Here is a 26,059-nt window from a genome sequence, read left to right as displayed (position 1 = left end):
GAGTACACATTGTATAGATAAATCAAAAATTCAGATATATTTTGGCTAAGGAAATTAATTTGAGAATTATAAATAGGTCATTTTTTATTTTTAGTATTTAGTGACTCCTTTAAATAGGACTTTGCTTAACTGGCTTACAAAATCCCTGCTTTGTTAACCACTGGTTCTGGGTATTCTCAAGGAGCTGGCTCGCCCACTCATGGCTCTTTTCCCTTTCATCCTCGATTTGTCAACAAATCATCATGGCTCTCCACTCAGAAATATTGATCTTGAATCAATTTTCACCGAAACAGGTGATATGTTAACTATTAGTGGAGATACTTTTGGGAAAATAAAACTGTAGATGTTAAGTTAGCTTTCATTTAGTCATTGCCAGACACCATGCTGGGTGGATTCCTTTAGTACACACACATTGACAGTTATCTTTTATCAGGATTCAGAACCTCTGCGATCTCTACTCTCAAACGCTTTCATATGATGTCTCTGAATCTCTGCCTCATCCCAGCAGTGAACAGCACCCAGCCAGGAGGTTCCACTGTACAAAACACAGACCTCCTTGCCCAGCCCTACCCCTTACAAATGCGCGTAAAGACCCAGGAGCGGGGGGCGGGGCCGAAGGGAGTTGGGCGGGGCCTACATGAGCGGGCGGAGCGGCGTCACTGAGTTGCTAGGAGACGCGCGGGCTGCAGCGGCCGCAACAGTTGGCCTCAGGCTGACTCAGCCCACGGATCCTGAGTAGAGAACACGAGCACCGCTGCGCCCTTCTGCGAGGCCGGCTGAGCGAGGGTAACCGCGGATAGCGGGAGCCGGGCCTGAGCGGATGCGCAGCGAGGACCCGGGCCCTGACCACCGTGCCTCTGGCTCCGCCCCTCCCCGGGAGCACAGGCACCGCCCCTTCCGCCGGGCCTCCCTGGTACCTGGGTTTTCTCTCTTTTAGGGCGGGTCTTCATTTGGCCCTTCCTACTTTCTAGGGTCGGCTCCCAGCTAAATTCCCCTACCGGAGTTGGCTATTGTAATGGCTTTGCCATTTAATACCTGGGGGCAAAAGACTGTCCCTAGCCCAGGCAAAAAGAAAATGGTTTCTAGCAAAGAACGCTAGCTATCAGAACCCTCTTAAGGGTGGCTTTATGCTCCACAACCGCAAATTTGCACACCTGGATTGTGGACAGACCTTAACCAAGTGCTTGGGGTTGGGGGAACCGCAGGTCCAGTGAGTTTCAGGGACAGGTTTTTAGCTATGTCTGTCTGATTTCAAAGTCTTTAAAATGAACACCCAGTGTGAGGACTGGGATCAGAAATAAAGTCCCATTTACGTTCATTGTCTTGGCTAAGGATTACATGTAGTTTAAAGGAAGCCTCAGTTATATCCTGCCACCCGCTAGGAGCACAAATGGTGTAACAAGGCCAGGAAAGTTGGGGGCTGTGAGATTAGGCATATTGACGTGTTAAAGGACAAAAGTTTCAGCGACAGCAGGCAGGACTCAGCATCCATCCTCAATACTCCAATTAAAGAGATTCTCAACGTGCAAAGTAGAGAAAGATGTAATTAAGGTGGCACATGGGCAAGATTAATAAGGAAAAAGGTCTCAGGTCTCGGGACTCAGGTTTGTGTTTGAGGCGCAGACCTACGCTTTAGGGTTAAGTAGAGGAAGAAACTAAACAGGGCATTAGAGGTATGCATTTAAGTTGTGAATTCTCACTTAAGTGTGCTTTATTATATAATAGGTTTTCGTTTACTATTTTAAAATACTATGTATAAGTATTTTTATGTGAGCAAAACTAGAAAATGACTTTTTCATAGCCTTACAAAAACAGAAAGAAATATATAGTTGCTATTGTGGTGTCTTTACTTAAAAAGTAAAAATTAATGAAAAAAATTAACCCTTTCACAAAAGATTGAGAATTCTTTTTCCTCAAAACAAGTTAAATATTGAAGCTTCACCTATTCTTATAAAAGGCAGTAAATAGCATACAATGATTTAAAAAAAAAATAGTATGCTTCACCAAAAGCATTTGGGGAACTAGCCATTTTAAAGGAATATCAGGCCTGAACATCACCATTAATCAAGGAAGAAGACAGCTAAGTAAGGCCTCTGGTTGACTGGCACACACTGATATCAGCATCCTATAGAACTAGGTATGATAACAAATGCCTGAAATCCCAGCTCTTGGGAGAGAAGACAGGAGGATCAGAAGTTCTGGATCATCCTCGGAGTTCCAGCCTGCCTTGGACAATATGAGACCTGTGCCAAAACATAAAATAAGATTCTTCTGGTTACACACAAATCTCGACACAAATCTCTTGCCTGGAATTTTTCAAATCACATCTCTAGCATATTGATAATGCCCACAAGTAAGTTTCTCACACTTCACTGCAGGCACTGCTTTTTCCTTCAACCAGTTAGACTATCTGCTTAAATTCCCCTGCACCAATCAATCCAAAACTAGTGATGAGCACCCTTATCAGGGAGAAGTCCCAGAAACACTGCCACAATTGTATTTGTTCCCAGGTGAGCCTGTTCTGAAGCCACTGTAGCTCATTACACATTGGCTCGTGTAAATGGAGGTTTGTAATCCTACCTGCCAGTTCCCAAATAGCCACTCTAAGGCTTAACATTAATTATAATTGTCTGGCCAATGGCTCAGGCATATTACTGACTGTCTCTCACAATTAAATTAACCCATTTATATTTGTTTATATTTTACCATGAGGCTTGTTACCTCACATCTTGCTTTTCCAGTGGCTACCTGACATCTCTGTGACCCAGTCTTCTTTCTCTCTTTATCTTTGTTTGGATTTCCCACCTGGCTCTATTCTGCTTGGCCATTGGCCAAATCAGCTTTATTTATCAATCAATAAATGCAACACATATTAGCAGCATAAAGAAGGACATCCCATATCATCTCCCCTTTTCTGCCTAATTAAAAAGGGAGGTTTTGACTTTAACATAGTAAAATTACATACAACAAAACAGTTATCAAGCAAGAATTACAATTATAATATTTAGTTATTTGTATTTGGCAAAATTAAATACCCCAACATCTATCCTACCTTTGTGAGTCTTAAGTTTTATATCTAATTTATCTTTTATCATAACTAAGGAAAACTACAGTTATCAGTATCTAGTTTTCAACTCCATCAAAAACCCTAGAAAGATATATTACCTAAATAAACAGGAATGCATTGGAAGAAACTTCCAAAATTTTAGAGATAACAGAAGATATCTGTTTGCTTGGACAGTCATCCATAGTTCTTCTGTAACATTAGGGCATCCATCTTCAGTCTATAGGCCTAGATTGTTTGGCAAACTTTTCACTGAAACTCATTGGAAACAGTTGCACCTATATTGACAGTTTGTCAGTCATTTTTCACTGTGTTCTGTAAAATGTCAGGTAGACTCTTTTATGAAGCAGGAATCCTAAAGGACTGTTTCATCTTGTTTTGGCAAGTTCAGTACTTTCCTGTGGGCCCTCCATGTCCAGTTTATACAACATACAGTCAAGCAGTGTAGATCAGAGCAGTTTTTTTTTTTTATTTTTTGCCCACATGGCTAATAAAGAAAACAAACTTCATGTGGAATTTCTTCCATGCCCATCATCACTGAAGTAGATTGTTATAACCAGGTGCAGACATGTCTCATTGTCATAAAAAGACCTAAGTTTTAAAAATATTTTAAATGCCATATTCCTGTGGGTCTTTGAAGTGTTTGAAGATTACCTATCCATCTGAAATATATCTCTGTATACCTAGAAAACCTAACATGTCTATAAGTTTGACTATTAATTTATATTTCTTAACTATACATTTGAATGAGCTACATAAACATAATGCCTTAAACAAGAGTAGAAATATACATATACTATAACAAAATTGATCTTATATTTGTATCAGTAAACCAAAATCTATACGAAGGTAAAATATCTTGAAATTAACAGTTGTTTTTTGGATTAAAGTAGATTCAACAATGTACCTTTTTTCTCATTGTTTTTATATCAAGCTCACTTCACACTACTATTTATAACTTTAGCAGAAGTTGTTGTAGCAAACTACAGAGATTCTGAGACTATCTGCACAGGCTCATCAACTGTAATTTTCTTACTCATCTGTTCTTAACTTGCCAATGAAATATTCTGAAGAATCTCCAGAAGATTCCACTGAACTTCTCCAAAAAAAGACCTGATTTAAAAAAATACGTTGGTAGGAACTCCAAAACCTCTCCAAGTGTTGAATGGGATTCATACCCAGTCATGCTGAATACCTTTGTTACCCAGACCACCCAATATAGACCTTGCTCTCTGGACCACAGTGTAGAATCATAGGCTATCCCAAAACCTCTCCAAGTGTTGAATGCAATGGGATTCATACCCAGTCATGCTGAATACCTTTGTTACCCAGACCACCCAATATAGAACTTGCTCTCTGGACCACAGTGTAGAATCATAGGCTATCCCAAAACCATTTTATTCACATCCCCTCCCCAGTGCTGCAGCCTGTTATCTTTCTGAGGTTTTAGCTGGAATCATTTAGACTTCTTCAACAAGATGTGCTACTGTCCTTGCATGCTAGGTGTCTAGTCAATAACTCCAACAGTTACAGCAGTTTTAACAGTTTCATGGATGTTTGACTTTGGCTCAATTCCTGGGTAAGATGTTCCCTGTATACTAAATAGTACAGTTCCATCTATGTTTACTCTTTGGCCAAATAGGTTGCACATCTTTCAGGTAAATTCCACAATCAAACAAGGAATTCTGTAGCCTTGGGCCTTGACTGTCATTGTTTCTTCAACCTTTTGATTTGTTGATCTGTATGGCTTGATTTGCAAGTTCAGTCAGATGTGGGTTTGTTCAACAGTGAGTTTGTTTTGCTGTTTTTGTTTGTTTGTTAGTTTGTTTTCGAGTACTTGGTTTCTTGTTTCCATCAGTTTAATGTCTATCAGCTCTTCTGGTTCTTTTTTAGTCATGACTGAAGTATTCCAAAAGCTCAACCGTTCACTTTCCCATCCTGATTGGCTTCTGTTCCACTTAGAGCTGTCAGGTTTACTAAAGAAAATCTATTTTTATGAGTTTCCCCACAAAGATCAGTAAGGAAACCACTGCATTTTAAAGTGCTCAGTGTTGCTATCAGAATTAGTAATGACACTATATTTTCCCATAATCACCAAAGTATTTAATCAAGGAATATTGAGTTCTTTTTGAATTTTAGTTTATCTATTCAAATCATAGTTCTTATTCCAAAGATAATAAGGGAGAGTTGATTATAGGCCAAATGTAAGTGTGGCCATGGCCTGAGAACATGGATTCAGGTTACCCCGTATGCCACATTCCACCACAGAACAAAGGAAATTGGTAGCCACATAAAAAGGCAGAAGTAACTTGATGCATTTGTCAATTACATTGCTAAGGACATAAGACAGTCATGTTAGAATAGAACAGGGGGATTGATATTATAAAATTCTTAGCTAGTGGTCTGCTAAATATACAATCTGAGAGTTTTGAGCTGCAGTCCCTGCAGTCACTAACTCAGTCTGGCCAAGCAGTCTGGCTGCATGAGCCTGAGCACAGATATGCTTCACAGAACTTCAGTTCACTAGAAAGAATAGAATAGTTACTGCAGATACTAAATTTTCTTTTTCAGTCATGATGAATTTCACATTAAATTTCCAAATGTCTGATAATGTCTTTAAGGTGGGCATTCCTGCTGAGAAAAACTAGGATTTCTTAAAACTTGAACAGGATGCAGCATCTTTTTCACCCTTCTGTAACATGTAGCATTTTTATGTGTATAATTAACACAGTCGCTTAATCTGAAAGTGACAAAAGACATGACATTCAGGAAAATTTTAGAATGATACAAACAAATCCAAGTATTTTATTATATATCAAACAACTAAGCCTAGAGTAAAAATGATGGGGAAACAAAACTAACCCTGAACCACTGCCCTAAGAAAATGAGCTTTATCTGTAGAAGCAGCAAAGCGATTCAGCACTAACTTCATAGAAAAAAAAAACATGACTGATTTTGAGTATTTTAAAAGGTTTTATTATTTTAAAATTATTTTTATGCCCTGTATTTGTGTGTGTCCAAGAAGGCATGTGCACATGGTTGCTGTGCCCAAGGAGGACGGTAGAGGGTGGTGATGGGTCATCTGGGGGTTGGAGATTCTGGTGATTGTTGAGTGCTTGACTTGGTGCTGAGACAAAACTTCATCCTGTGCAAGGACAATAAGAACTTGTAACTACTGAGCCATCTCTCTAGTCACTTGAGTGTTTTTTGTCTTTTGTTTTGTCTCTGTCTGGAGAGTGCTACATCCAGCTTGAATGTATTCTTATACAATGAATTCACAGTTTTCCTTGTTAGCCATGGATAGTGTATAGTACATTGGTGATGTGATGAACTTCACAGTGAAATGAACTACAAAACAAAAAACTGGTTTGTTTTATCAGGCTTTCCAGATTTTACAAAATCTTTACAATACCGTAACAATGAAATAAATAAGATGCAACATGAGCCTGAATCTAAAATAACTGAGGCAAAAGTTGTTAAAAATTCACATTATAACAAAATCCTAATTTTCCATAGTCTAACCAATGTGCATTTCAGTTTGCACACCGAAAAAATAAAAAGCAATATTGATTCTTTATCTGGTATGTGGTTACTATTTTCATAAGAATTAGAATTATATAGTTCCAGTGATTTCACTTAATTTAAATCTGGAACTAAACCTAACTATGGTGGGAATATAATTTGCAGATAGAATGTAGACAGCCTTCTATTTAGAATGTAATAATGTTAAGTAATGTAGCAAAAAGTGTAGAGGATGTAGACGTACCTAGGCAAACTCCTCACCTTCCCCAGGCCAGCCCCTTAGTACTCTTCTGTGACTGATAATGAAAACTAAACCAAGGGCTCAGAGTCCTGATAGTCTCCTATCTCTTACTAACTGTGAGACAAAACTTGTAGGCTATATTTTTAACACTGAGGAGATATTCAAGAAAATTCAGCAAGTCTGTCATTTTTCCCTTTTCGTGCTCTTCCCTCCGTAAAAGTTAAGTGTATTTCATTTGTAAAGACATTTGCTGTGAAACTGCCCATACACTCCTTGATTCATCTACCATTTTTTAAAATGTATTTCTTGACCTTTAAGAAATTAACCTAATGAGTATTTGTTATAGTGATTGAAAATACATAAATTCCTTTAAGGATTTTCTTTTTTTATTTAATTTTATATAACAAAGTCCAATTAAATGAAAAAAAACATTTATACACAATATTTGGGAATTTGGGCGTCGTTCTTTCCAAGCTACTTCCTGCTGGTAAGGGGCGCTGTCCTGGGGGATTTGAAGAAGATTCAGATATCCTGGCTGTAGTCTGTAGGGCTGTTTTGTCCAGCTGTTTTGAATGTAGGATTAGCTTGTACTCTGTTTCAGGCGGTCTGGCGTGATCAAACCTCATTAGTCTGGAAGGAATCCACATCTTTTCATTTTCTGTGGAAATAAAAATAGAAATCCTTTTCCCCAGTAACTTGTCCTTCAACTTAAATTTTGGAGTCAAAGCATTTTTTTAATTTAATTTATTGTTTTACATGTCAATCCAGTTCCCTCTCCCCCCCCCCCCCCCCCCCCAACCCTCCCCCCCCCCTTTCTCTCCCTTTTACCCTCTCTGCCCTCTCACATGCACTCTAAACACCCTCCCCTCCCATCCCCCCACCCCAATTCCATGTGTAGGGGAATGCCATCCAGGTGGGGTCATATAGATCTGACAGGTCCTGTGAAGTAGGGACTAGGGCTTCTCTCCTGTCTCTAGGTTAAGGCAGTTATCCCTCCATGGGGGATATGTTCGCAAAGTCCTTTTGTGCACCAGGGATACATCCTGGCTCCACTGTCTGAGGTCCCTTAGACTGCTCAGTCCTTCTGGCTGAGACCCATATTCAGGGGGCCTGAGTCAGTCCCATGCTGGCTTCCCAGCTATCAGTCTGGGGGCCCGTTAGCTCCTCCTTGTTCAGGTAAACTGTCTCTATGTGCTTCTGCCGCGTGGTCTTGTCCTCTCCATCTGCTTCTGGGTTCTAGTTCGACTCAGTGTTTATGTATGGGTGTTTGCTCCTATTTTCAACAGGCATTAGTTGAGGGCTCCATGGAGAAGTTAGTTGTTGATCTCACTCTCCAGGAAGGGCATTTATGATAGCCTTTCCACGGAAACTGAGATTGTTAGTTGGGAGCAGTCTTGTAGTTCTCTCGACCTTTCTTTGTGTTCAATTTTATCTTCAAACCAATATTGGCTCCCTCTTTTATGTTTTCTCTCTCTCTCTCTCTCTCTCTCTCTCTCTCTCTCTCTCTCTCTCCCTCCCTCCCTCCCTCCCTCCCTCCCTCCCTCTCTCTCTCTCTCTCTCTCTCTCTCTCTCTCTCTCTCTCTCTCTCTCTCTATCTTCTATTCCTAACCAGACTCAATCTTCCTGGTCGCACAGGTTTTCCTTTCCTCCCCCTCATTTTCTCCTACTTCTCTCTCCATTCGCTGTCTTCCCCCACTTCACCTGAGCTCTGGGGGACTTGTCCCTTCCCAGTTCTGTGAGGGACTTTATATGAATCTCTTAGAATACACCTTGTATCCTAGTTCATTTGGTAATGTGAATTATAGGCTGGTGATCATTTGATCTAGGTCTAAAATCCATATATGAGTGAGTACATACTGTGTTCCTCTTTTTGTGACTGGGTTACCTCATTCAGGATGGTTTCTTCAAGTGCCATCCACTTGCCTGAGAATTTCAAGATACCATTATTTTTTTCTGCAGAGTAGTATTCCATTGTGTAGGATGTGCCACATCTTCATTAACCATTCTTCAATTGAGGGGCATCTAGGTTGCTTCCAGGTTCTTGCTATTACAAATAGTGCTGCTATGAACATAGTTGAACAGATGTCTTTGTTGCATGGATGTGAATCCTTTGGGTATATGCCTAAGAGGGGGATTGCCAGGTCCTGTGGTAAACTAATTCCCATTTTCCTGAGGAACCGCCATACTGATCTCCAAAATGGCTGTATGAGTTTGCACTCCCACCAGCAGTGGAGGAGTGTTCCACTTTCTCCACATCCTCTCCAACATAAGTCATCACGGGTGTTTCTAATTTTAGCCATTCTGGCAGGGGTAAGATGGTATCTCAAAGTTGTTTTGATTTGCATTTCCCTGATAGCTAAGGATGTGGAGCATTTTCTTAAGTGTCTTTCAGCCTTTTTGATTTCCTCCATTGAGAATTCTTTCTTCAGTTCTGTACCCCATTTTTTAATAGGGTTATTTGGTGTTTTGTTGACTAGTTTCTTGAGTTCTTTGTGTATTTTGGAGATCAGCCCTTTGTCGGATATAGGGTTGGTGAAAATCTTTTCACAGTCTGTGGCCTGCCGTTTGGTCTTGTCGACTGTGTCCTTTGCCTTACAGAAGCTTCTAAGTTTGAAAAGGTCCCATTTATTAATTGTTTCTTTCAGTGTCTGTGCCCCTGGAGTTATGTTCAAGAAGCGGTCTCCTATACCAATTTGTTCAAAGGTACCTCCTACTTTCTCTTCTAAGAGGTTCAATGTGGCTGGATTGATGTTAAGGTCTTTGATCCATTTGGACTTGAGTTTTGTGCATGGCGACAGACATGGGTCTATCTGCAGTCTTCTACACACCCTCATCCAATTGTGCCAGCACCATTTGTTGAAGATGCTGTCCTTGCCCCATTGTATAATTTTAGCTGTTTTGTCAAAAATCAGGTGTTCATAGGTGCATGGATTAATATCAGGATTTTCAATTGATTCCATTGGTCTACCTGTCTATTTTTATGCCAATACCAGGCTGTTTTCAGAACTATAGCTCTGTAGTAGAGCTTAAAGTCAGGAATGGTGATGCCTCCTGAAGTTCTTTTATTGTACAGGGTTGTTTTGGCTATCCTGGGTCTTTTGTTTTTCCATATAAAGTTGATTATAATCCTTTCAAGGTCGGTGAAGAATTATGGTGGGATTTTAATGGGGATTGCATTGAATCTGTAGATTGCTTTTGGTAAGATTGCCATTTTTACTATGTTAATCCTACCTAACCAAGAGCATGGGAGATCTTTCCATTTTCTGGTATCTTCTTTAATTTCTTTCTTTAGAGTCACAAAGTTCTTATTATATAGGTCTTTTACTTGTTTGGTAAGCGTTACACCAAGATACTTTATGTTGCTTGTGGCTATTGTAAAGGGTGATGTTTCTCTGATTTCTTTCTCTGCCTCTTTGTTGTCTGAAAAAATTAGGGCTACTGAATTTTTTGAGTTTATCTTGTATCCTGTTAGTTTGCTGAAGGTGTTTATCAGCTGTAGGAGTTCCCTGGTAGAGTTTATTGGGTCACTTATGTAAACTATCAAAACATCTGCAAATAGAGACAGTTTGACTTCTTCCTTTCCAATTTGGATCCCCTTGATCTCCTTTTGTTGTCTTATAGCATTAGCTAGAACTTCTAGTACGATATTGAAGAGATATGGAGAGAGAGGACAGCCTTGTCTTGTTCCTGATTTTAGAGGAATTGGCTTAAGTTTCTCTCCATTCAGTTTGATGTTGGCAGTTGGTTTGCTGTATATTGCTCTTATTATGTTTAGGTATGTTCCTGTTATCCCTGACCTCTCCAATACCTTTATCATGAAAGGGTGTTGAATTTTGTCAAAGGCTTTTTCCGCATCTAGGGAGATAATCATATGGTTTTTCTTTTTCTGTTTGTTTATATGGTGGATCACGTTGATAGATTTTCGTATGTTAAACCATCCCTGCATTCCAGGTATGAAGCCTACTTGGTCATGGTGGATGATTTCTCTGATGTATTCTTGAATTCGGTTTGCCAGTATTTTATTGAGTATTTTTGCATCGATGTTCATCAGGGATATTGGTCTGTAGTTTTCTTTCTTAGTTGTGTCTTTGTGAGGTTTGGGTACCAAAGTTATTGTGGCCTCATAAAAAGAGTTTGGCAATGAACCTTCTGTTTCTATCTTGTGGAACAGTTTGAGGAGTAGTGGTATTAGTTCTTCCTTGAATGTCTGGTAGAATTCTGCGCTGAATCCATCTGGCCCTGGACTTTTTTTGGTTGGAAGGCTTTCAATGACTGCTTCTATTTCATTGCGGGTTATAGGTCTATTTAAGTTGTTTGTCTGTTCTTGATTTAATTTTGGTAAGTGATAGTTATCCAGAAACTTGTCCATTTCCTTTGAATTTTCAATTTTTGTGGAATACAGATTTTCAAAGTATGACCTGTCTGGATTTCCTCTGTGTCTATTGTTATGTTCCCCATTTCGTTTCTGATTTTGTTAATTTTCATGTTCTGTCTCTGCTTTTTCATTAATGTGGATAAAGGTTTGTCTATCTTGTTGATTTTCTCAAAAAACCAACTCTTTGTTGCATTGATTTTTTGTATTGTTTTCCTGGTTTCTATTTTGTTGATTTCAGCCCTCAAGTTGATTATTTCCTGGCGTCTACTCCTGCGGGGTGAATTCGCTTCTCTCTGTTCTAAGGTTTTCAGTTGGGCTGTTAAATCTCTTATGTGACTATCCTCTGTTTTCTTCATATGGGCACTTAGTGCAATGAACTTCCCTCGTAGCACTGCTTTCAAGGTGTCCCATAAGTTCGAGTATGTTGTATCCTCATTCTTGTTGAATATTAGAAAGTTTTTAATTTCTTTCTTTATTTCCTCTTTGACCCAGGAGTGGTGCAATTGCACATTGTTCAGTTTCCATGAGTTTGCAGGCTTTCTGCTATTTGTGTTGTTGTTGTTGAATTCCAATTTTAAAGCATGGTGGTCCGATAAGATACAGGGGACTATTCCTATTCTCTTGTATCTGTTGAGGTTTGTTATGTCACCTAGTATGTGGTCAATTTTAGAGAAGGTTCCATGTGGAGCAGAGAAGAAGGTATATTCTTTTGTCTTTGGATGGAATGTTCTATAGATGTCTGTTAACCCCAGTTGAGACATAACTTCTGTTAATTCTTTTGTTTCTTTGTTGAGTTTCTGATTTGTGGTCCTGTCTAGTGTTGAGAGTGGTGTATTGAAGTCTCCCACTATAAGTGTGTGAGGTTTTATATGAGCTTTGAGTTTTAGTAGTGTTTCTTTTACAAATGTGGGTGCCTTTGTATTAGGGGCATAGATGTTCAGAACTGAGACTTTGTGTTGATGGATTTCTCCTGAGATGAATATGAAATGACCGTCTTCATCTCTTTTGACTAATTTTGGTTTGAAGTCTAACTTGTTAGATATTAGGATAGCCACTCCTGCTTGATTCTTGGTTCCATTTGATTGGAAAATCTTTTCCCAACCCTTCACCCTGAGGTAATGTCTATCTTTGAAGCTTAGATGTGTTTCTTGTATGCAGCAGAAGGATGGATTCTGTCTTCATATCCATTCTGTTAGCCTGTGTCTTTTTATAGGTGAGTTAAGACCATTAATATTGAGGGTGAGTAAGGACCATTGATTGTTGATGCTTGTTTGATTTAGGTTTGTTGTTGGCAATGGTATTGTGAATATATTTATTCTGCTTCACCCTTGGTTTCTGGTGTAGTTGGATTATCTGTTGCCTACATTTTTGTGGGCATAGTTACCTTCCTTGGGTTGGAGTTTTCCTTCCAATACTTTCTGTAGGGCTGGATTTGTAGATACATATTGGGAAAATCTGGTTTTGTCATTAAATATCTTGTTCTCTCCATCTATAGTGATTGAGAGTTTTGCTGGATATATTAGCCTAGGCTGGCATCCGTGTTCTCTTAATACTTTTAGAACATCTATCCAGGCTCTTCTGGCCTTGAGGGTTTCCATGGAGAAGTCAGGTGTAATTTTGATAGGTCTGCCTTTATATGTTACCTGTCCTTTTTCCTTCGCTGCTCTTAATATTCTTTCTTTATTCTGTATGCTAGGTGTTTTGGTTATTATATGTCGAGGGGTCTTTTTTCTTTGGTCCAGCCTATTTGGGGTTCGGTATGCTTCTTGTACTTTCATGGGCATGTCCTTCTTCAGATTTGGGAAGTTTTCCTCGATGATTTTGTTGAATATGTTTTCGGCACCTTTGAGCTGGGTTTCCTCACCTTCCTCTATGCCTATTATTCTTAGGTTTGGCCTTTTCATGGTATCCCACATTTCCTGGATGTTTTGTGTTAAGGATTTGTTGGATTTATTATTATCTTTGGTCGATGAATCTATTTCTTCTAGTTTATCTTCTGCGCCTGAGATTCTCTCTTCCATCTCTTGAATTCTATTGGTTATGCTTGTGTCCGTAGTTTCCGATTTTTTGCCCAGCTTTTCAATTTCCAGCATTCCTTCCGTTTGTGTTGCCTTTATTTTCTCTATTTCAGTTTTCAAGTCTTGAACCGTTTCCTTCACCTGGTTAATTGTTTTTTCTTGGCTTTCTGTACTTTCCTTAAGGAATTTGTTCATTTCTTCCACTTTTTTGTTTGTTTTTTCCTCCATTTCTTTAAGGGATTTTCTCACATCTTCTTTGAGGGCCTCTATCATTTTTATGATGGCAATTTTTAAGTCGTACCCTTCTGCTTCCTCTGCTTTGTTGTTGTGTTCCATTCTAGTTGGTATAGATTCCCTAGATTCTGGTGGTGTCATGTTTGTCTTTCTGTTGTTAGGTGTTCTCTTGTATTGCCTTCTTCCCATAGCTTTTTCCAGTAGGTGTTGGTGGTGTATCCCCCCTCTCCCTATGGTACTTCCCCGATGGGCTTATGTGGGTCTGAGATTCAATATCTGTAGCTCTGTGTGAAGCTCTCTAGGCGGTTTCTCCGCAGACAGAGATCCAGGGATGGGGTCAAGGATGAGGATCCAGAAGATGTAAGCAGGTACTCACAGTGGTCCTCTGGCCAATAGCTCTGGCCAATAGCTGGCGGAAGAGGGCAGGGGCTGAGCTGAGATTTGAGAAGGTTTTGCAGGAAAGTGGGATCTCACTGGAAACTGGTGCTCTCCAGCTGAGACCTTGTTCTTTGGCAGAGGCCAGGATTTGGGGGTCGAGGATCTTGCCTGCAGGAACTCCGAGTGGACCGCAGAGATAGGCGGATCTCTGGGAGGGGCCCGGGAGTGGCGAGTGGTCCCAGGAGGAGAGTTAGGATTCCTTTGTTCAGAGTTGCTCCTAGAAGTCTCCGAAGTAGGGTGGACTTTTGTCTCCACCCTCTGTCCCAGTGCTCAACCAGAGCGGCAGGACCATGGGTGGGGTTGGGCACAGGGTAGAGGGGATAGGCTGGCAGTGGGGATGGGTGTGGGTGTATCAGAGCTCCAAAGGTGCTCTCGATGGGGACCGGAGACAGGAGCAGCAGGATCAGGGGCCAACCCAGGGAGTTCGGGCGGGGGAGGGGGAAAAGAGGTTGTAGGGGATAGGCAGCCCCGATTGGGCCCAGACTCACCTCTGGCCAATAGCTGGCGGAAGAGGAGGAGGGCTGAGCTGGAACTTGAGAAGGTTTTGCAGGAAAGTGGGATCTCACTGGGAACTGGTGCTCTCCAGCTGAGACCTCGTTCTTTGGCAGAGGCCAGGATTTGGGGCAAGGATTTTCTTTATGAAGTATGACAATGAGTTTTAGGCAAAATATACAATTTTAATAGAATGGGTTTAAGGAATTATGGTGAAAATTCTGGGTACTTTTATGTCAGTTAAATAATATTTTTGTAACAACATAAGCATTTGAGAAAAACATACAAGACAATGCCTTCAAAAAAACTGGCTGTGGTATTGGGCTTATAGCTCAATGGTAGAATGCTTGCCTATCACTCTTGAAGTCCTGAGTTCAGTCTCAGTAACCAGGGGACAGACTCAACAACGGAAGTAGATAATTAATATGAACTAGGCTTGAATAGCTGAATTTCCTAGACCAAAAGTAACCACCTATGACATTAAAAATTAGTGATTTAACACAACAACCAAACAGCTAGCATGGGATTTGTTCAGTTATCCTCCTACATCGGTCAACCAGAGGACAGTGTGACACTGTGACCCAAGAAAGTTGGTTGTGATGTCTGCAGAAATTAAATGGAAGGTATGTTTCAGGAAACAAGGAAGGGGAGAAAGAGGAGTGCTTTTCCTTTTTTGATTTGTAAGTGGCTAGGCTGACCTCACCCCAGATCCTGCCTTAGCCTCCAAGTCCATCATTACGCCTTGCTAAGGGTGACTGCTCTTACATTCTGTCTTTAAAAGAGAGGGAGAAGGAGAGGAGGAGAAGGAGAATATAAATCAATGGAATAGTGGTGGAATATTTAGATAGTATATTGAGCAGATACAAATGTAAGGAGTATGGTTTTTCTGCCCGCCACCTGGTCTTGTCCCACCGCCGCGCCAGCCCCAAATAATGCACAGAGACTCTGTATTTGGCCAGGTACTAGTTTCTTATCGGCTAGCTCTGTCTTAATTATTATCCCATTTCTATGTATTTCCACATGGTCTTACTGGAGAGTGGGGGCCGGCGATTCTATTCTCTCCAGACTCTCCAGCTTGACCCCTCCTTCTGTCTTCCTCTTTCCTCCTTGTCTCCTAGTCCCTCCTATCTTCCTTTCCTATTGGCCAACAGTGCTTTATTCATTAACCAGTATGAGAAACATATATACATAATGGCATCTCCCATCATCTCTTTTCTGTCTAAAATAAAAAGGGTTTTAACCTTAACATAGCAAAATATATCACACAACAGTTATAAAATAAGAATCAAAGTTAACAATATTTAGTTCATTAACATTTAGCAAGATTTGAAGAAAATATTCCATCATCTATCCTATCTTTGTGTGTCTAAAGTAACTTATCCTTAATCCTAACTAAGGAAAACTATAACCATAACTATCTGTCTTCAACTCCTTCAAAGACCACAGAAGGATAATATATAGACTCTAGAAATGACAGAGACAACTCACTGCCTGGTCACCTGAAGTTCTTTTGTAATCTTCCATCTTCAGCCCATAGGCCATAGTGTGTCTGGCAGACTCTTCAGCAAAGCAGGACACTTTAAACTGTCTTTTTGTGTTGGCAGTTTTTCAGTCACTTTTCTCTGTGTCCTGCAGACTGTCTGGCAGACTCTTCCATGAAGCAGGAACTCTGTAACAATGTCCATCTAGAATCAGTAGTCACTTTTTTGTGGGTCCTGCATGTTCAGTTTATACAGCATAAAGTCAAACAGTCCAGACAAAAGCAGTATCTTGTCCAAATGGCTAGTCTTGCCATATTAGAAGTAAACTCCATGACAGCATGTTTTCATAAATTACACTAGTGTCAGAGACCCAGCATGGCTACTTTTAGAACATGACTTAATAACTCCAAATGCAGTTTTATTTGATAATGAAATTAATTATTCTCTGTGTGTCTTCCAGGGTTTAAGAGCATTGTAGGTGCATCTTTTTGTTTCCCCAAAAACATTCAGTTTTGGAAATGAATGTCAAAATGTGGAATGTTTACTGCGGTTCTCTATTGCAGTTAAATAAGGATCAGGATAAACAAATAGGCCAAATAGATGTCTATTCAGGGAGAAATAACTTACAACCTAGACAGATGAACACCAGGAAATTCCACCCCCGATGCTCTCCTGTCCGAGTCATGTGAGCAAGAGAGCTTTTCCCAGCTCTTCCTCCAACCTTTTTCCACAGATCACTCTGCCCATGGCTCCACCCCCAATGGGCGTGGTCAGTGCCACAGAAGGACTATCTCACTACAATTCCCCTTTTAGTCTAAAGAAAAGATTTAGGCTTAATACAAAACTATATACAAAACAGTGAATAACAAGTGTGCTCTAAGAAAAGGAAAATCGAGAACAAAATGACCTACATATCTAGTCCTAGGGTGAAGGCATAACAGAGTTTACAATAGAGTTGTCCTAAGCTAGAAAACGTAAGTCTAGTACCTAATATACCTAACTAGGAAGAGAGAATAATAGTTGTGATAATTTAATCTTCAACCTCATCATGGCCTGAGAAGGAAAATAACGATACTAGAGTAGACAGGAAGTGCAGATGCACAACTTCCAAAAGGTGCAGCAAGGACAGAAACAGCAAGCCACCTGGAGAGTCACCCTAGGTCTCACAGCAACGTTGGTACACCCAGTTTTGGCTAAGGCCAAGAGAACTTGTCAGACCACAACAACAGCAGGGAGGTAGAATGGCTGTCTTACCCTGACTTGGCAAGGTCCAGCAGTCTTCTATATTTGTCTCCTGCAAGCACATAGGACTGCATGTCCAAATCAGTGGTCAAGGTGGGGGGCAATTCTTTGCCCAACAGGCCATTAGCTGAGGTGAGAATGAACTCCAGCAGGAGCAACAACAGTGTCCAACAAGTTTTAGGGAAAGTGCATGGTGCTGTCAGGAGCAACAGTGTCTCATGTCAATGGAGTACTAATATTAAAACATTTAAATGGCATGTTCTGCATGTCTATGAAGTGATTGAAGATTAAGCATCTATATCTGACTAATCTCATAGGTACAGGAAACATGAGTGAAGATAATCTGTAATACTCAGGAACTTAGCTAAAAAACTGATTAAAACTTCCCTGAGTAAAGCAGGAACAAATACTTAAACAATATAACTATATACATATACATACATATAAATCCCTAAAATAGAGGTAGAGTAGAAATGTCAAGACAAGAGGTAGAACTATAAAGGGCAGCATGATAAATATCCCAAATTGTATCAATATACAAAATGTCTTGAATACAAGAAAAGTATACATACATAGAATATGGTAAAAAATAATGTGCATAAAACATCATAAGTGGAAAGATTTCACACAATATAACAAAATATAAACTTAATTTTACATAGCTTACCATATATAAGAATACATAACAATGTAAGCTGTAAAATACTATCTCATTCTTACTCAAATTCACAAGAAAATAGGCTAATCTACCTATATCCCATCCAAACCATACCTTTCCCAACCATTCCCTATTACTGTCTAAAAGATAAACCCGATTGTAAGTATCACCTTCCATACCTAACCCTAAATAACTAAAACCAACCCAAAGACGATGACTATTATCCCAAAATTACAAGGGTAGGGAAAGGGGGCATCGTTATCTTAAGGTTACTTCCTGCTGAAATGGGACGATGATTGCTCCAATGGATCCTGTAGGAAGAAAATTTTTAGCAACCAAAATTCTCAACAGAACTGGCTGTGACATATGTAGCTAGTCACTGTGTGGCAGAAAATTCTTGACTGTAGTTCTATTTGAAACTCTGGCCAGGGTGTAATAAGAAGGTGCACCATTACACCTTCCATTGATAGCTCTTTACCGGTTGAGAATTACTGTAATTAGGTACCGTGAAGGCAAATTTCTCTTTATTTTGTTCTTGTAAAGGTATAGGGAAGAAGCAATCCTTTAAATCAATAACTATAATAGCGGTTTGCCAAAATATACGTTTTTTATTTCCTTCTGTCATGTTTGATTCAACTTCCATCACTAGTTTGTCATCCAGAGCGGTATGAGTTTTTATAATAGGCACAGAATTTTCTAATTGTCCTGTAGGATATTGTCTTCCACTGTGACTGGGAATGTTCGGACCACCTGTGATGTGGGGGCCTTCGAGAGGCCCCCCCAAGGATTTTCCCGATGGTAAAGGGTTTCCTTGCTTGTCTCTGGTCGATCTACACTCATTTGTTCAGTGTCTGCCTTTGCCACATCTTCTACATAACCCAGGAGGCTGAGGCCTTCTGTTTTATTCATTCCTGGGAGTGTTATTTCTAGGGAAGCTTTGCCTACAATTTCTTTTTTAGATGTCCTATCTTACCACAGTTATAACATCTGACATGTTGATATCTCTTCAAACCTTTGGAGATGGCTTCTCCTACCCAAGCTTCTAAGTCACCATAGTAAGGAACTCTGTTATCTTGATGTCTTCTCTGACCTTTAGATATGGCTTCTCCTACCCATGCTTCAGTCTTATTGTCATTATACTCAATGTTGCCTGTATATAGGATCCATTCATCCAAGGGTGCTGACCGCATTTTTAAAGGCCAAAGCACCTGTTTGCATTGAGGATTCGCATTCTCATAAGCTAAAGATTCTATGAGTATTCGCCTAGCATCTATGTCTGCTACCTATAATTGTACTGCCCTAGATAATCTTTCCAGAAAGACACTAAAGCATTCTCTAGGTCCTTGCCTTATCTTGGTATAGGATTCTATCCTCTCTCCTAATTCATGAACCTTATCCCAAGCATTCAAAGCTGCTGTACTGCATAGAGACAAAATATGTTCATCATAAGCAGCTTGGGTTTCTGGGTCAGCATAGAGACCCTCACCAAGAATTTTATCTTGGGGAGCTTTATAACCTTTCTTTAAGCCCTGAAGTTCAAGAGCTTTTGCTTCCTCTCTCCATAAAGCCCTCCATTCTAATTGAGAGGAGTTTTCAAGGACAGCTGATATTAATTGATCCCAATCCTTAGGGTTTACCTTGCTATTCCTTGCCCATGATTCTACTAATTGCTTCACATAAGGTGAGCGCATGCCATAGGAGACTACTGCTTCCTTTATACCTTTTAAATCTTTCATACGTATTGGTTCCCACTGATATACAAGGACACCTTTTGGGTGTTTTTTCGTTGCTGGTTTTTCATTAATAGATACAGGGAAAGCTCCCCTGACCCTAAATGGTGTGGAAAATTTTAAGTCATTTTCATGCCCTGTTACCTGTAGTTCTTCTTCTGATGTATCAGACTGAAGGTCTTCTAAAGCCTGAAATATATTCACCATTGTTTCTTTGAGTGTCTGAACTTCTTGAATCAAATAACTTTCTAGAGACTTCATTGCATCAGTCAGTTTCTTACTTTCTCCAACTACAAATGATTCCATGTTTTTAATTTTCTCATCCTTAGATATTATCTGAATGGCATGTAAACTGCCTTACCAAAACAATGTTCTATCTGCTAGCTTGCCATTATCCTCAGACATGGAAGAGATTCTATCATCTAGTCTTTCTATCTGATGTTCCAGTTTTTTAAACTTATTAGTAGCTTCCTCCAACCAGGAACGAGTTGTTTCTGCAAGCGTGTTAATGCATTGCATTGTTTTTGTTCTGGTTATTGAGGTATCTGACATGAAACAAATTCTGTTTTTTTACTTGGTCATTTTCATGTTCCACGGTTTGTAATCTACCTGTCAGCTCTCCAACGCCATCTTCAATATTCTGAACCTTTTTTTCTATACTTTCTATGCTTTGAATTCTATCATTTTCAATGTTTCGAATCCTTGTTACTAAGTCTCCTATGGTTTGTACAAGTTCCTTATTGTTTGCTGTAATCTCAAACCATTTCTTTAAGAATATCATGTTAATGATGAAACCCATTGCTATTACAAAATAAAAGTACATATTGGTCCAGTCATAAGTTTCTTCTGCTAAAATCCCTTCTATATATGAAGTAAAATAATTCCTAAAATCCTACATTGTAAAATTATCTGCCATAGTTATGGAACAATTGATCTCAGATATTATATCAGCTTAAATTGCAAAGGATGTTACAATAACCTTAGGTGTAATTCTGCTGTCCTGGAACTTTGATGCTTTTAGTTGTAGATCTCAGCTTGTGGTAGTTACGCCTAGAGGTGTACCACATAATAGTGCCTAGCCGCCGAGGCCCGGAAGTGTACCGCCAAATATCGTCCGGCAGCAGACGATCCTTCTGATTCTGGTCCCTGTAGAATAGCTCTTAACAAACTATGGCAAGCGAAATTTTGTTAAAAGGAGACTTGTGGAATTGCTGGGACCGCAAGACTAAGGGCGGGAAAACGCGCAAGCAGGGCGGGTGCTGAGCGGTTCTGCGAGAATGCAAAGTGCAGTGTGGAAATGGGCAAAAAATGAGAAGCGGTGAGTGCCTTCTCAGGTCCGCTTTGGCGGCAAAGATCTCCTTTGCCGTAAGGAAGAGGCAAATGTCCCAAAGCTGTGGTGAGTCCACCTGGTTAGGCAAAGGACCCTGCCCGTTGGGGAAGGTGGGGGAGGGGAGCGGCGTCTGCCACCTGGGTGAAACCCAGGTCCCCTGAAAATCCTAATCCCGCTTCTGACACCAGATATTGCGGTTAAATAAGGATCAGGATAAACAAATAGGCCAAATAGATGTCTATTCAGGGAGAAATAACTTACAACCTAGACAGATGAACACCAGGAAATTCCACCCCCCGATGCTCTCCTGTCCGAGTCACGCGAGCAAGAGAGCTTTTCCCAGCTCTTCCTCCAAACTTCTTCCACAGATCACTCCGCCCATGGCTTCACCCCCCAATGGGCGTGGTCAGTGCCACAGAAGGACTATCTCACTACAATTCCCCTTTTAGTCTAAAGAAAAGATTTAGGCTTAATACAAAACTATATACAAAACAGTGAATAACAAGTGTGCTCTAAGAAAAGGAAAATCGAGAACAAAATGACCTACAGTTCTCTATTCCTTTGTTCATTTTTGTTCATTCTAAAGGGTTTGAAAATTGTAATCATCATGTTACCTATTAAATTTTTCTAACCTCTTTCAGAAATAATTGCTAGAAAGGCCTCCATAACCATGGCGAGTTCTGATGTGAAACCGAAATCCATAAGTCGTGCCAAGAAATGGTCAGAAGAGATAGAAAACCTGTACAGATTTCAACAAGCAGGATATCGGGATGAAATTGAATATAAACAAGTGAAACAAGTTGCTATGGTAAGATTTACTGCTCTTCAGTCTTGATAAAAACCAGTTCTGCAGATAGTGAAATGTATTTTAATGACAGAGTAACAAAATACAACTGGAGGGAATTCTCCAAAACTCTCAACTGAAGACAGGGAGACTAGACCCTCAAAGGTGGTCTACACCTTGGGGGACGATGTGGTCCCTTGGCTGGGCACATTCACACTTTCTCAACTACTGTGCTCTCACATGCACAAGTCTTCAAACACCCCTTTTCCTTATTCTGGAACTATTACCGCGTGTCCAGTTGTAGTAAAGTATCATTTCCCCTCTGCTTATTTTGATGGTGAATTAGAAAGGGGTTGTATATATTGGTTTCTTCTTTTCTTTCTTGCTTGAGTTTTCTATTGCTTTTTCCTTTGGTTTGTTTCTTGGGATAACATTTCACTCTGTAGGCAGGCTGACCTTGAATTCACTATGTAGTTAAGAGCCTCAATTCTGCAATGGTTCTCCCACTTCTGTTTCTAAGGTCCAGGGATTATAGATGCAAACATCATAGCCATTGTAGCTACACTCAAAAATTGAAACTAATTTTACACAAATGGATATAAAACTAGATAACTCACACCACTGGGTACCTCCCCATTTGACCATCTACCTGACCTTCTGCCATGGGGTTTTCCCTCCTGCATATCTATGTAGTTGATGCTTATAAAGTGGCCTTGAACACTTTGAAGATCTAGTGGGCTTCATACACTAACAAGGTTGTCTTTGGAGCCTGGTGGAGGGATGAAAACATGTCCCATCATCTTGAGAACACTCCCTTTCCTGCTAGTGGTAGGTTTGACTTAAGTGCTAGAAACATAGCTGCTTTCCTAAAAGGTAAATGCAGCAGGCCCTGCCTTGCTGATCAGATGGGCTGGAGTCCATTTCTACTGATACACAAATAAACCAGAGAAGAGAACATGCAAGATCTGTGCATTGTGGCACATGCCTGAAATCCCAGTGCTCTGAAGACTGAGGTAGAATTTTAGGTTTGAGGCACCAGGCTTGGGCTACATAGTTTGTCTCAAACAAAAGCAGGTGAAAGAGGTGGAAAGGAAAAAGGGAAAGGAGCAAATTACCAGAGAATAACAGATGCAGTTTCCCAAATAGTGTACGCATCTTTTCTTCCAGTTGCAGGTTGTAATTTATAAGAGAAATGAGACAGGGAAGGGCTGCCCATATTGGCCATATAAAAGAAAAGGGTTTGATTTTCCCAAATCCTGATTGGGACTTTTGACAATGATCAAGTACATCTCACAAAATTCAGAAGGAACATTTTTGTCAATAAAAAGAATGCACTGGGTCCCAGAATGCACTGTGAGTTATGGACTAAAGTGTTATAAGCAGTTTCCCCAACAGCCTGGTCCCAGAGCCATGCCAACCCCAATTAACACACAGAGAAGCTGTCTTAGATATAAAGCTGTTGGCCTGTTACTAGCATTTCTTATTGGCTAGCTCTGTCTTAAATATTAACCCATTTCTATCAACCTAAGTGTTTCCACATGGTCTTATCTTACTGGAGACTAAAGAAAAGTCCTACAAGAACACACACACACACACACACACACACACACACACACACACACACTGGCGCTAGGGATCTGGCTTTGTTAAGAGAGTGTTTGCCTAGCATTCATGAAGCCACCCTGGATTCCATTCCCAGCAGTGCATAAACTGAGCATGGTGGTAATTACATGCCTGCAATGCCCTGGTAGAGGAAAGAAGATCAAGGTCATCCTTGGGCTGTATGGCACAAACAGAAAATCACATGAAACACTTCCTGAAACAAACCCACCACACATTAACCTGATCAAGAAAGCATAATATTGAAGTTGGAGAAAAAGAAGAACACACAAATTATATCAAGGCAAATAATAAACAAATCAGAGTAAGACAAAATAGGAAATGGTGGTGAGAAGAAAAGGATTGCTGAGGTCTTTGTGCTTTCAGGTTCTACTAAAAACTGGACTCGGTGACTTTGAGGCTTTGGTGGAAGTGCATAGATATCTCTTCATGTCTAGTGTCTTCCTTTAGTCCAGTAGTTCCCAGCTTCCCTAATGCTGAGACCATTTAATACAGTTCCTCATGTTGTGGTGACTCCTACCCCCACCCCCAACCATAAAATTACTTTTGTTGCTACTTCATAACTGTAATTTTGCTACTGCTATGAATTACAATACAAATATATGATATGCATGATATCAGACATCTGTGAAAGGGTTCTTTGACCCCAAAGGGTCATGACCCACACAGGTTGAGAACCACTGCTTTAGCCCTTGCATAACGCCAGCCAGCAATCAACATTATTGCTTCAGCAGGGGCCCTGGGCCAGCTCCGTTTCCTCCTGCACATTCACTTTTGAAGTTAAAATGTTCTGAGTCATGAAGTTTAAATTGTTTAGCATGTATCTTCAATCTTGGCCATAGTGTAGGCACTAAAACCTTGAAACTGGACTGTAAAAAGGAGCACTCAATTCTAGAACAAGGTTGGAAACTAAGATTTGTGTTATGTGTACACACAATGCTCTTCCTGAGAGCACAAGGATTTTAAAGCTTTGTCTCAGACTTTAATTGATGTATTTACTATGGATACAGTGTTCTGCCTGCAGGTATGCCTGCAGGCCAGAAGAGGCCACCAGATCTCATTGTAGGTGATTGTGAGCCACCAGGTGATTGCTGGGACTTGAACTCAGGACCTAAAAGAGCAGCCTCTCTCAAGCCTTCAGACTTTAATTTTTGATGCAAGTTGTTTGATGGGCAAGTATGATGTAAAATAAAACTAGCATTACAGCATTCTGCTTCTCATCCTTCCCATTCAGGTAGACCGTTGGCCAGAGACAGGATACGTGAAGAAACTTCAGCGGAGGGACAATACTTTCTATTACTACAACAAACAAAGGGAATGCGAGGACAAGGAAGTCCACAAAGTGAAAATTTACGCGTACTGACCTTTTCATTTCTTTGGCTTGGCAATCCTATTTTAAGAATTCATTGTTTACACTTTCCATCATGTAAATGTCATTTTACAAAACAATTCAAAATGCTGTCTTTAATTCAATGTCTTACAACATAAGCATCATGAAACCTGGTATTGGCCAGTCATCCTGTCCAATTCCAAACAGTTCTGAAGTTGCTGAGAACCTTAGAATTGGGCCCTGCCACTCTCCACCTCCTGGGTACTTTGGTAGTTTTCTTGGGAAGCCAACCCTTTGGAAGCCACTCCAGGGGTTAGACTGTTTCCTTCGAGCAGATCAGATCTCCACTCAGAGCCCCTCCTATCCATTCTCTGCCCACTATAGTGCTCACACTTTTGTTTTTGCCTCTTGCTGGAAATACTAGAAATACAAGGAATGATGCTCAGCCACAAATGTAGAAAAGGAGTATCTAATGTGCACAAGGCTATATGTAGAATTAGTCCCCAGCACCATAAGAAGAGAAAGAACACATGCAAACATGACAGAGAGAGAGAGAGAGAGAGAGAGAGAGAGAGAGAGAGAGAGAGAGAGAGAGAGAGGATGACAGAGGGCGGGGAGTAAGGAAGAGAGAATGAAAGTCAAAAAGCCAGAGAGAGTAAACTGTATTACATTACTATATAAATATAAGTATTTACAGTTTTAAATTAACAGTTAATGTTTTAGCTACCAGTATTGGGGATAAAACAAGAGACCTCACAAAGACCAGTCATTCACTACACTACCAAGATACATACCCAGCCCTGACTTAATTACTCGGCTAATTAACCATGTCTTGCTATCTATCCAAGCTGTCTTTGAACTGATGACCCTCTTCAACACTTCCCCTCCCTGCTCCAAGTGCTGAGATTATACCACCATTCCTAACCCATAGGCTCTCAGAAAACAACTGGGTCTTGAAATTTGTGCTGATTGATGGCATCCAATGGATACCCTGCTGTTACCTGAATATGTCTTTTCTCCAAATACATCTAAATCCTACCTCCCCAGTACCTTTGAATGTGATGGAAATTTGAGTGAGATCTTTAAGAGGAGAAATCAAGTTAAAACATGGTCATATTAGTGACTCATCTGAAGACACAGTGATCTAGGGAAGAAGTCACTGGAACCATAGAGATCCAAACTGGAGTGATGAAATTTTATATGAAATTATATCAATCATTGCCAGCAACCAGAAATAACAAGGAAGAAGCAAAAGTTATTCTTAAAGCATTCAAAGTGAACTTGGCTCTAGGAGAACCTTGACTTTGGAAAACTTGCCTTTAGAGCTCAAAGGACAATCTTTTCTGTTGTTCAAGCTATGCGATTTGTGTCACTTTGTCCCAGTGCCCCTGGGAAATTAACTCACCACTCACATCATCCAAAAGAAGAAAGATTTTTTCCTGATTCATAGTTCCCAAGATTTTGGTTTGAGGTTAAATGGCTTCATTGTTCTTGGGCATG

The 26,059-nt window shown here is 40.2% G+C and overlaps 1 protein-coding gene across 2 annotated transcripts; it reads left to right on the top strand.

The window, feature by feature from the left end:
* Positions 1 to 650: 650 nt before the first annotated feature.
* Positions 651 to 24,810, top strand: Meig1 (meiosis/spermiogenesis associated 1). 2 transcript variants are annotated; one of them, XM_051205827.1, is made up of 3 exons: positions 651 to 786; positions 21,467 to 21,633; positions 24,464 to 24,810. In XM_051205827.1, exons 2-3 carry the CDS (start codon positions 21,496 to 21,498, stop codon positions 24,590 to 24,592), a joined length of 267 nt encoding a protein of 88 aa, XP_051061784.1. In that variant the 5' UTR covers positions 651 to 786; positions 21,467 to 21,495; the 3' UTR covers positions 24,593 to 24,810. The 2 variants fall into 2 exon arrangements, with proteins under 2 accessions (XP_051061784.1, XP_051061783.1); XM_051205826.1 differs by having other exon boundaries at positions 659 to 913.
* The last annotated feature ends 1,249 nt before the right edge of the window (positions 24,811 to 26,059 follow it).

This window comes from Phodopus roborovskii, unplaced genomic scaffold (assembly GCF_943737965.1).
Source record: "Phodopus roborovskii unplaced genomic scaffold, PHOROB, whole genome shotgun sequence".
NCBI classification, from domain to species: Eukaryota; Metazoa; Chordata; class Mammalia; order Rodentia; family Cricetidae; genus Phodopus; species Phodopus roborovskii.
The sequence above is the reverse complement of the archived record's forward strand: the minus strand, read 5'-3'. Positions and strand labels throughout refer to the sequence as shown.

What these genes read in the sequence shown, in the direction of transcription:
- Meig1 (XM_051205827.1), top strand. Translation starts at nt 21,496, where the DNA reads ATGGCGAGTTCTGATGTGAAACCGAAATCCATAAGTCGTGCCAAGAAA. An exon ending in AAGTGAAACAAGTTGCTATG is followed by an intron (nt 21,634 to 24,463) that starts GTAAGATTTACT and finishes CTTCCCATTCAG; the next exon opens with GTAGACCGTTGGCCAGAGAC.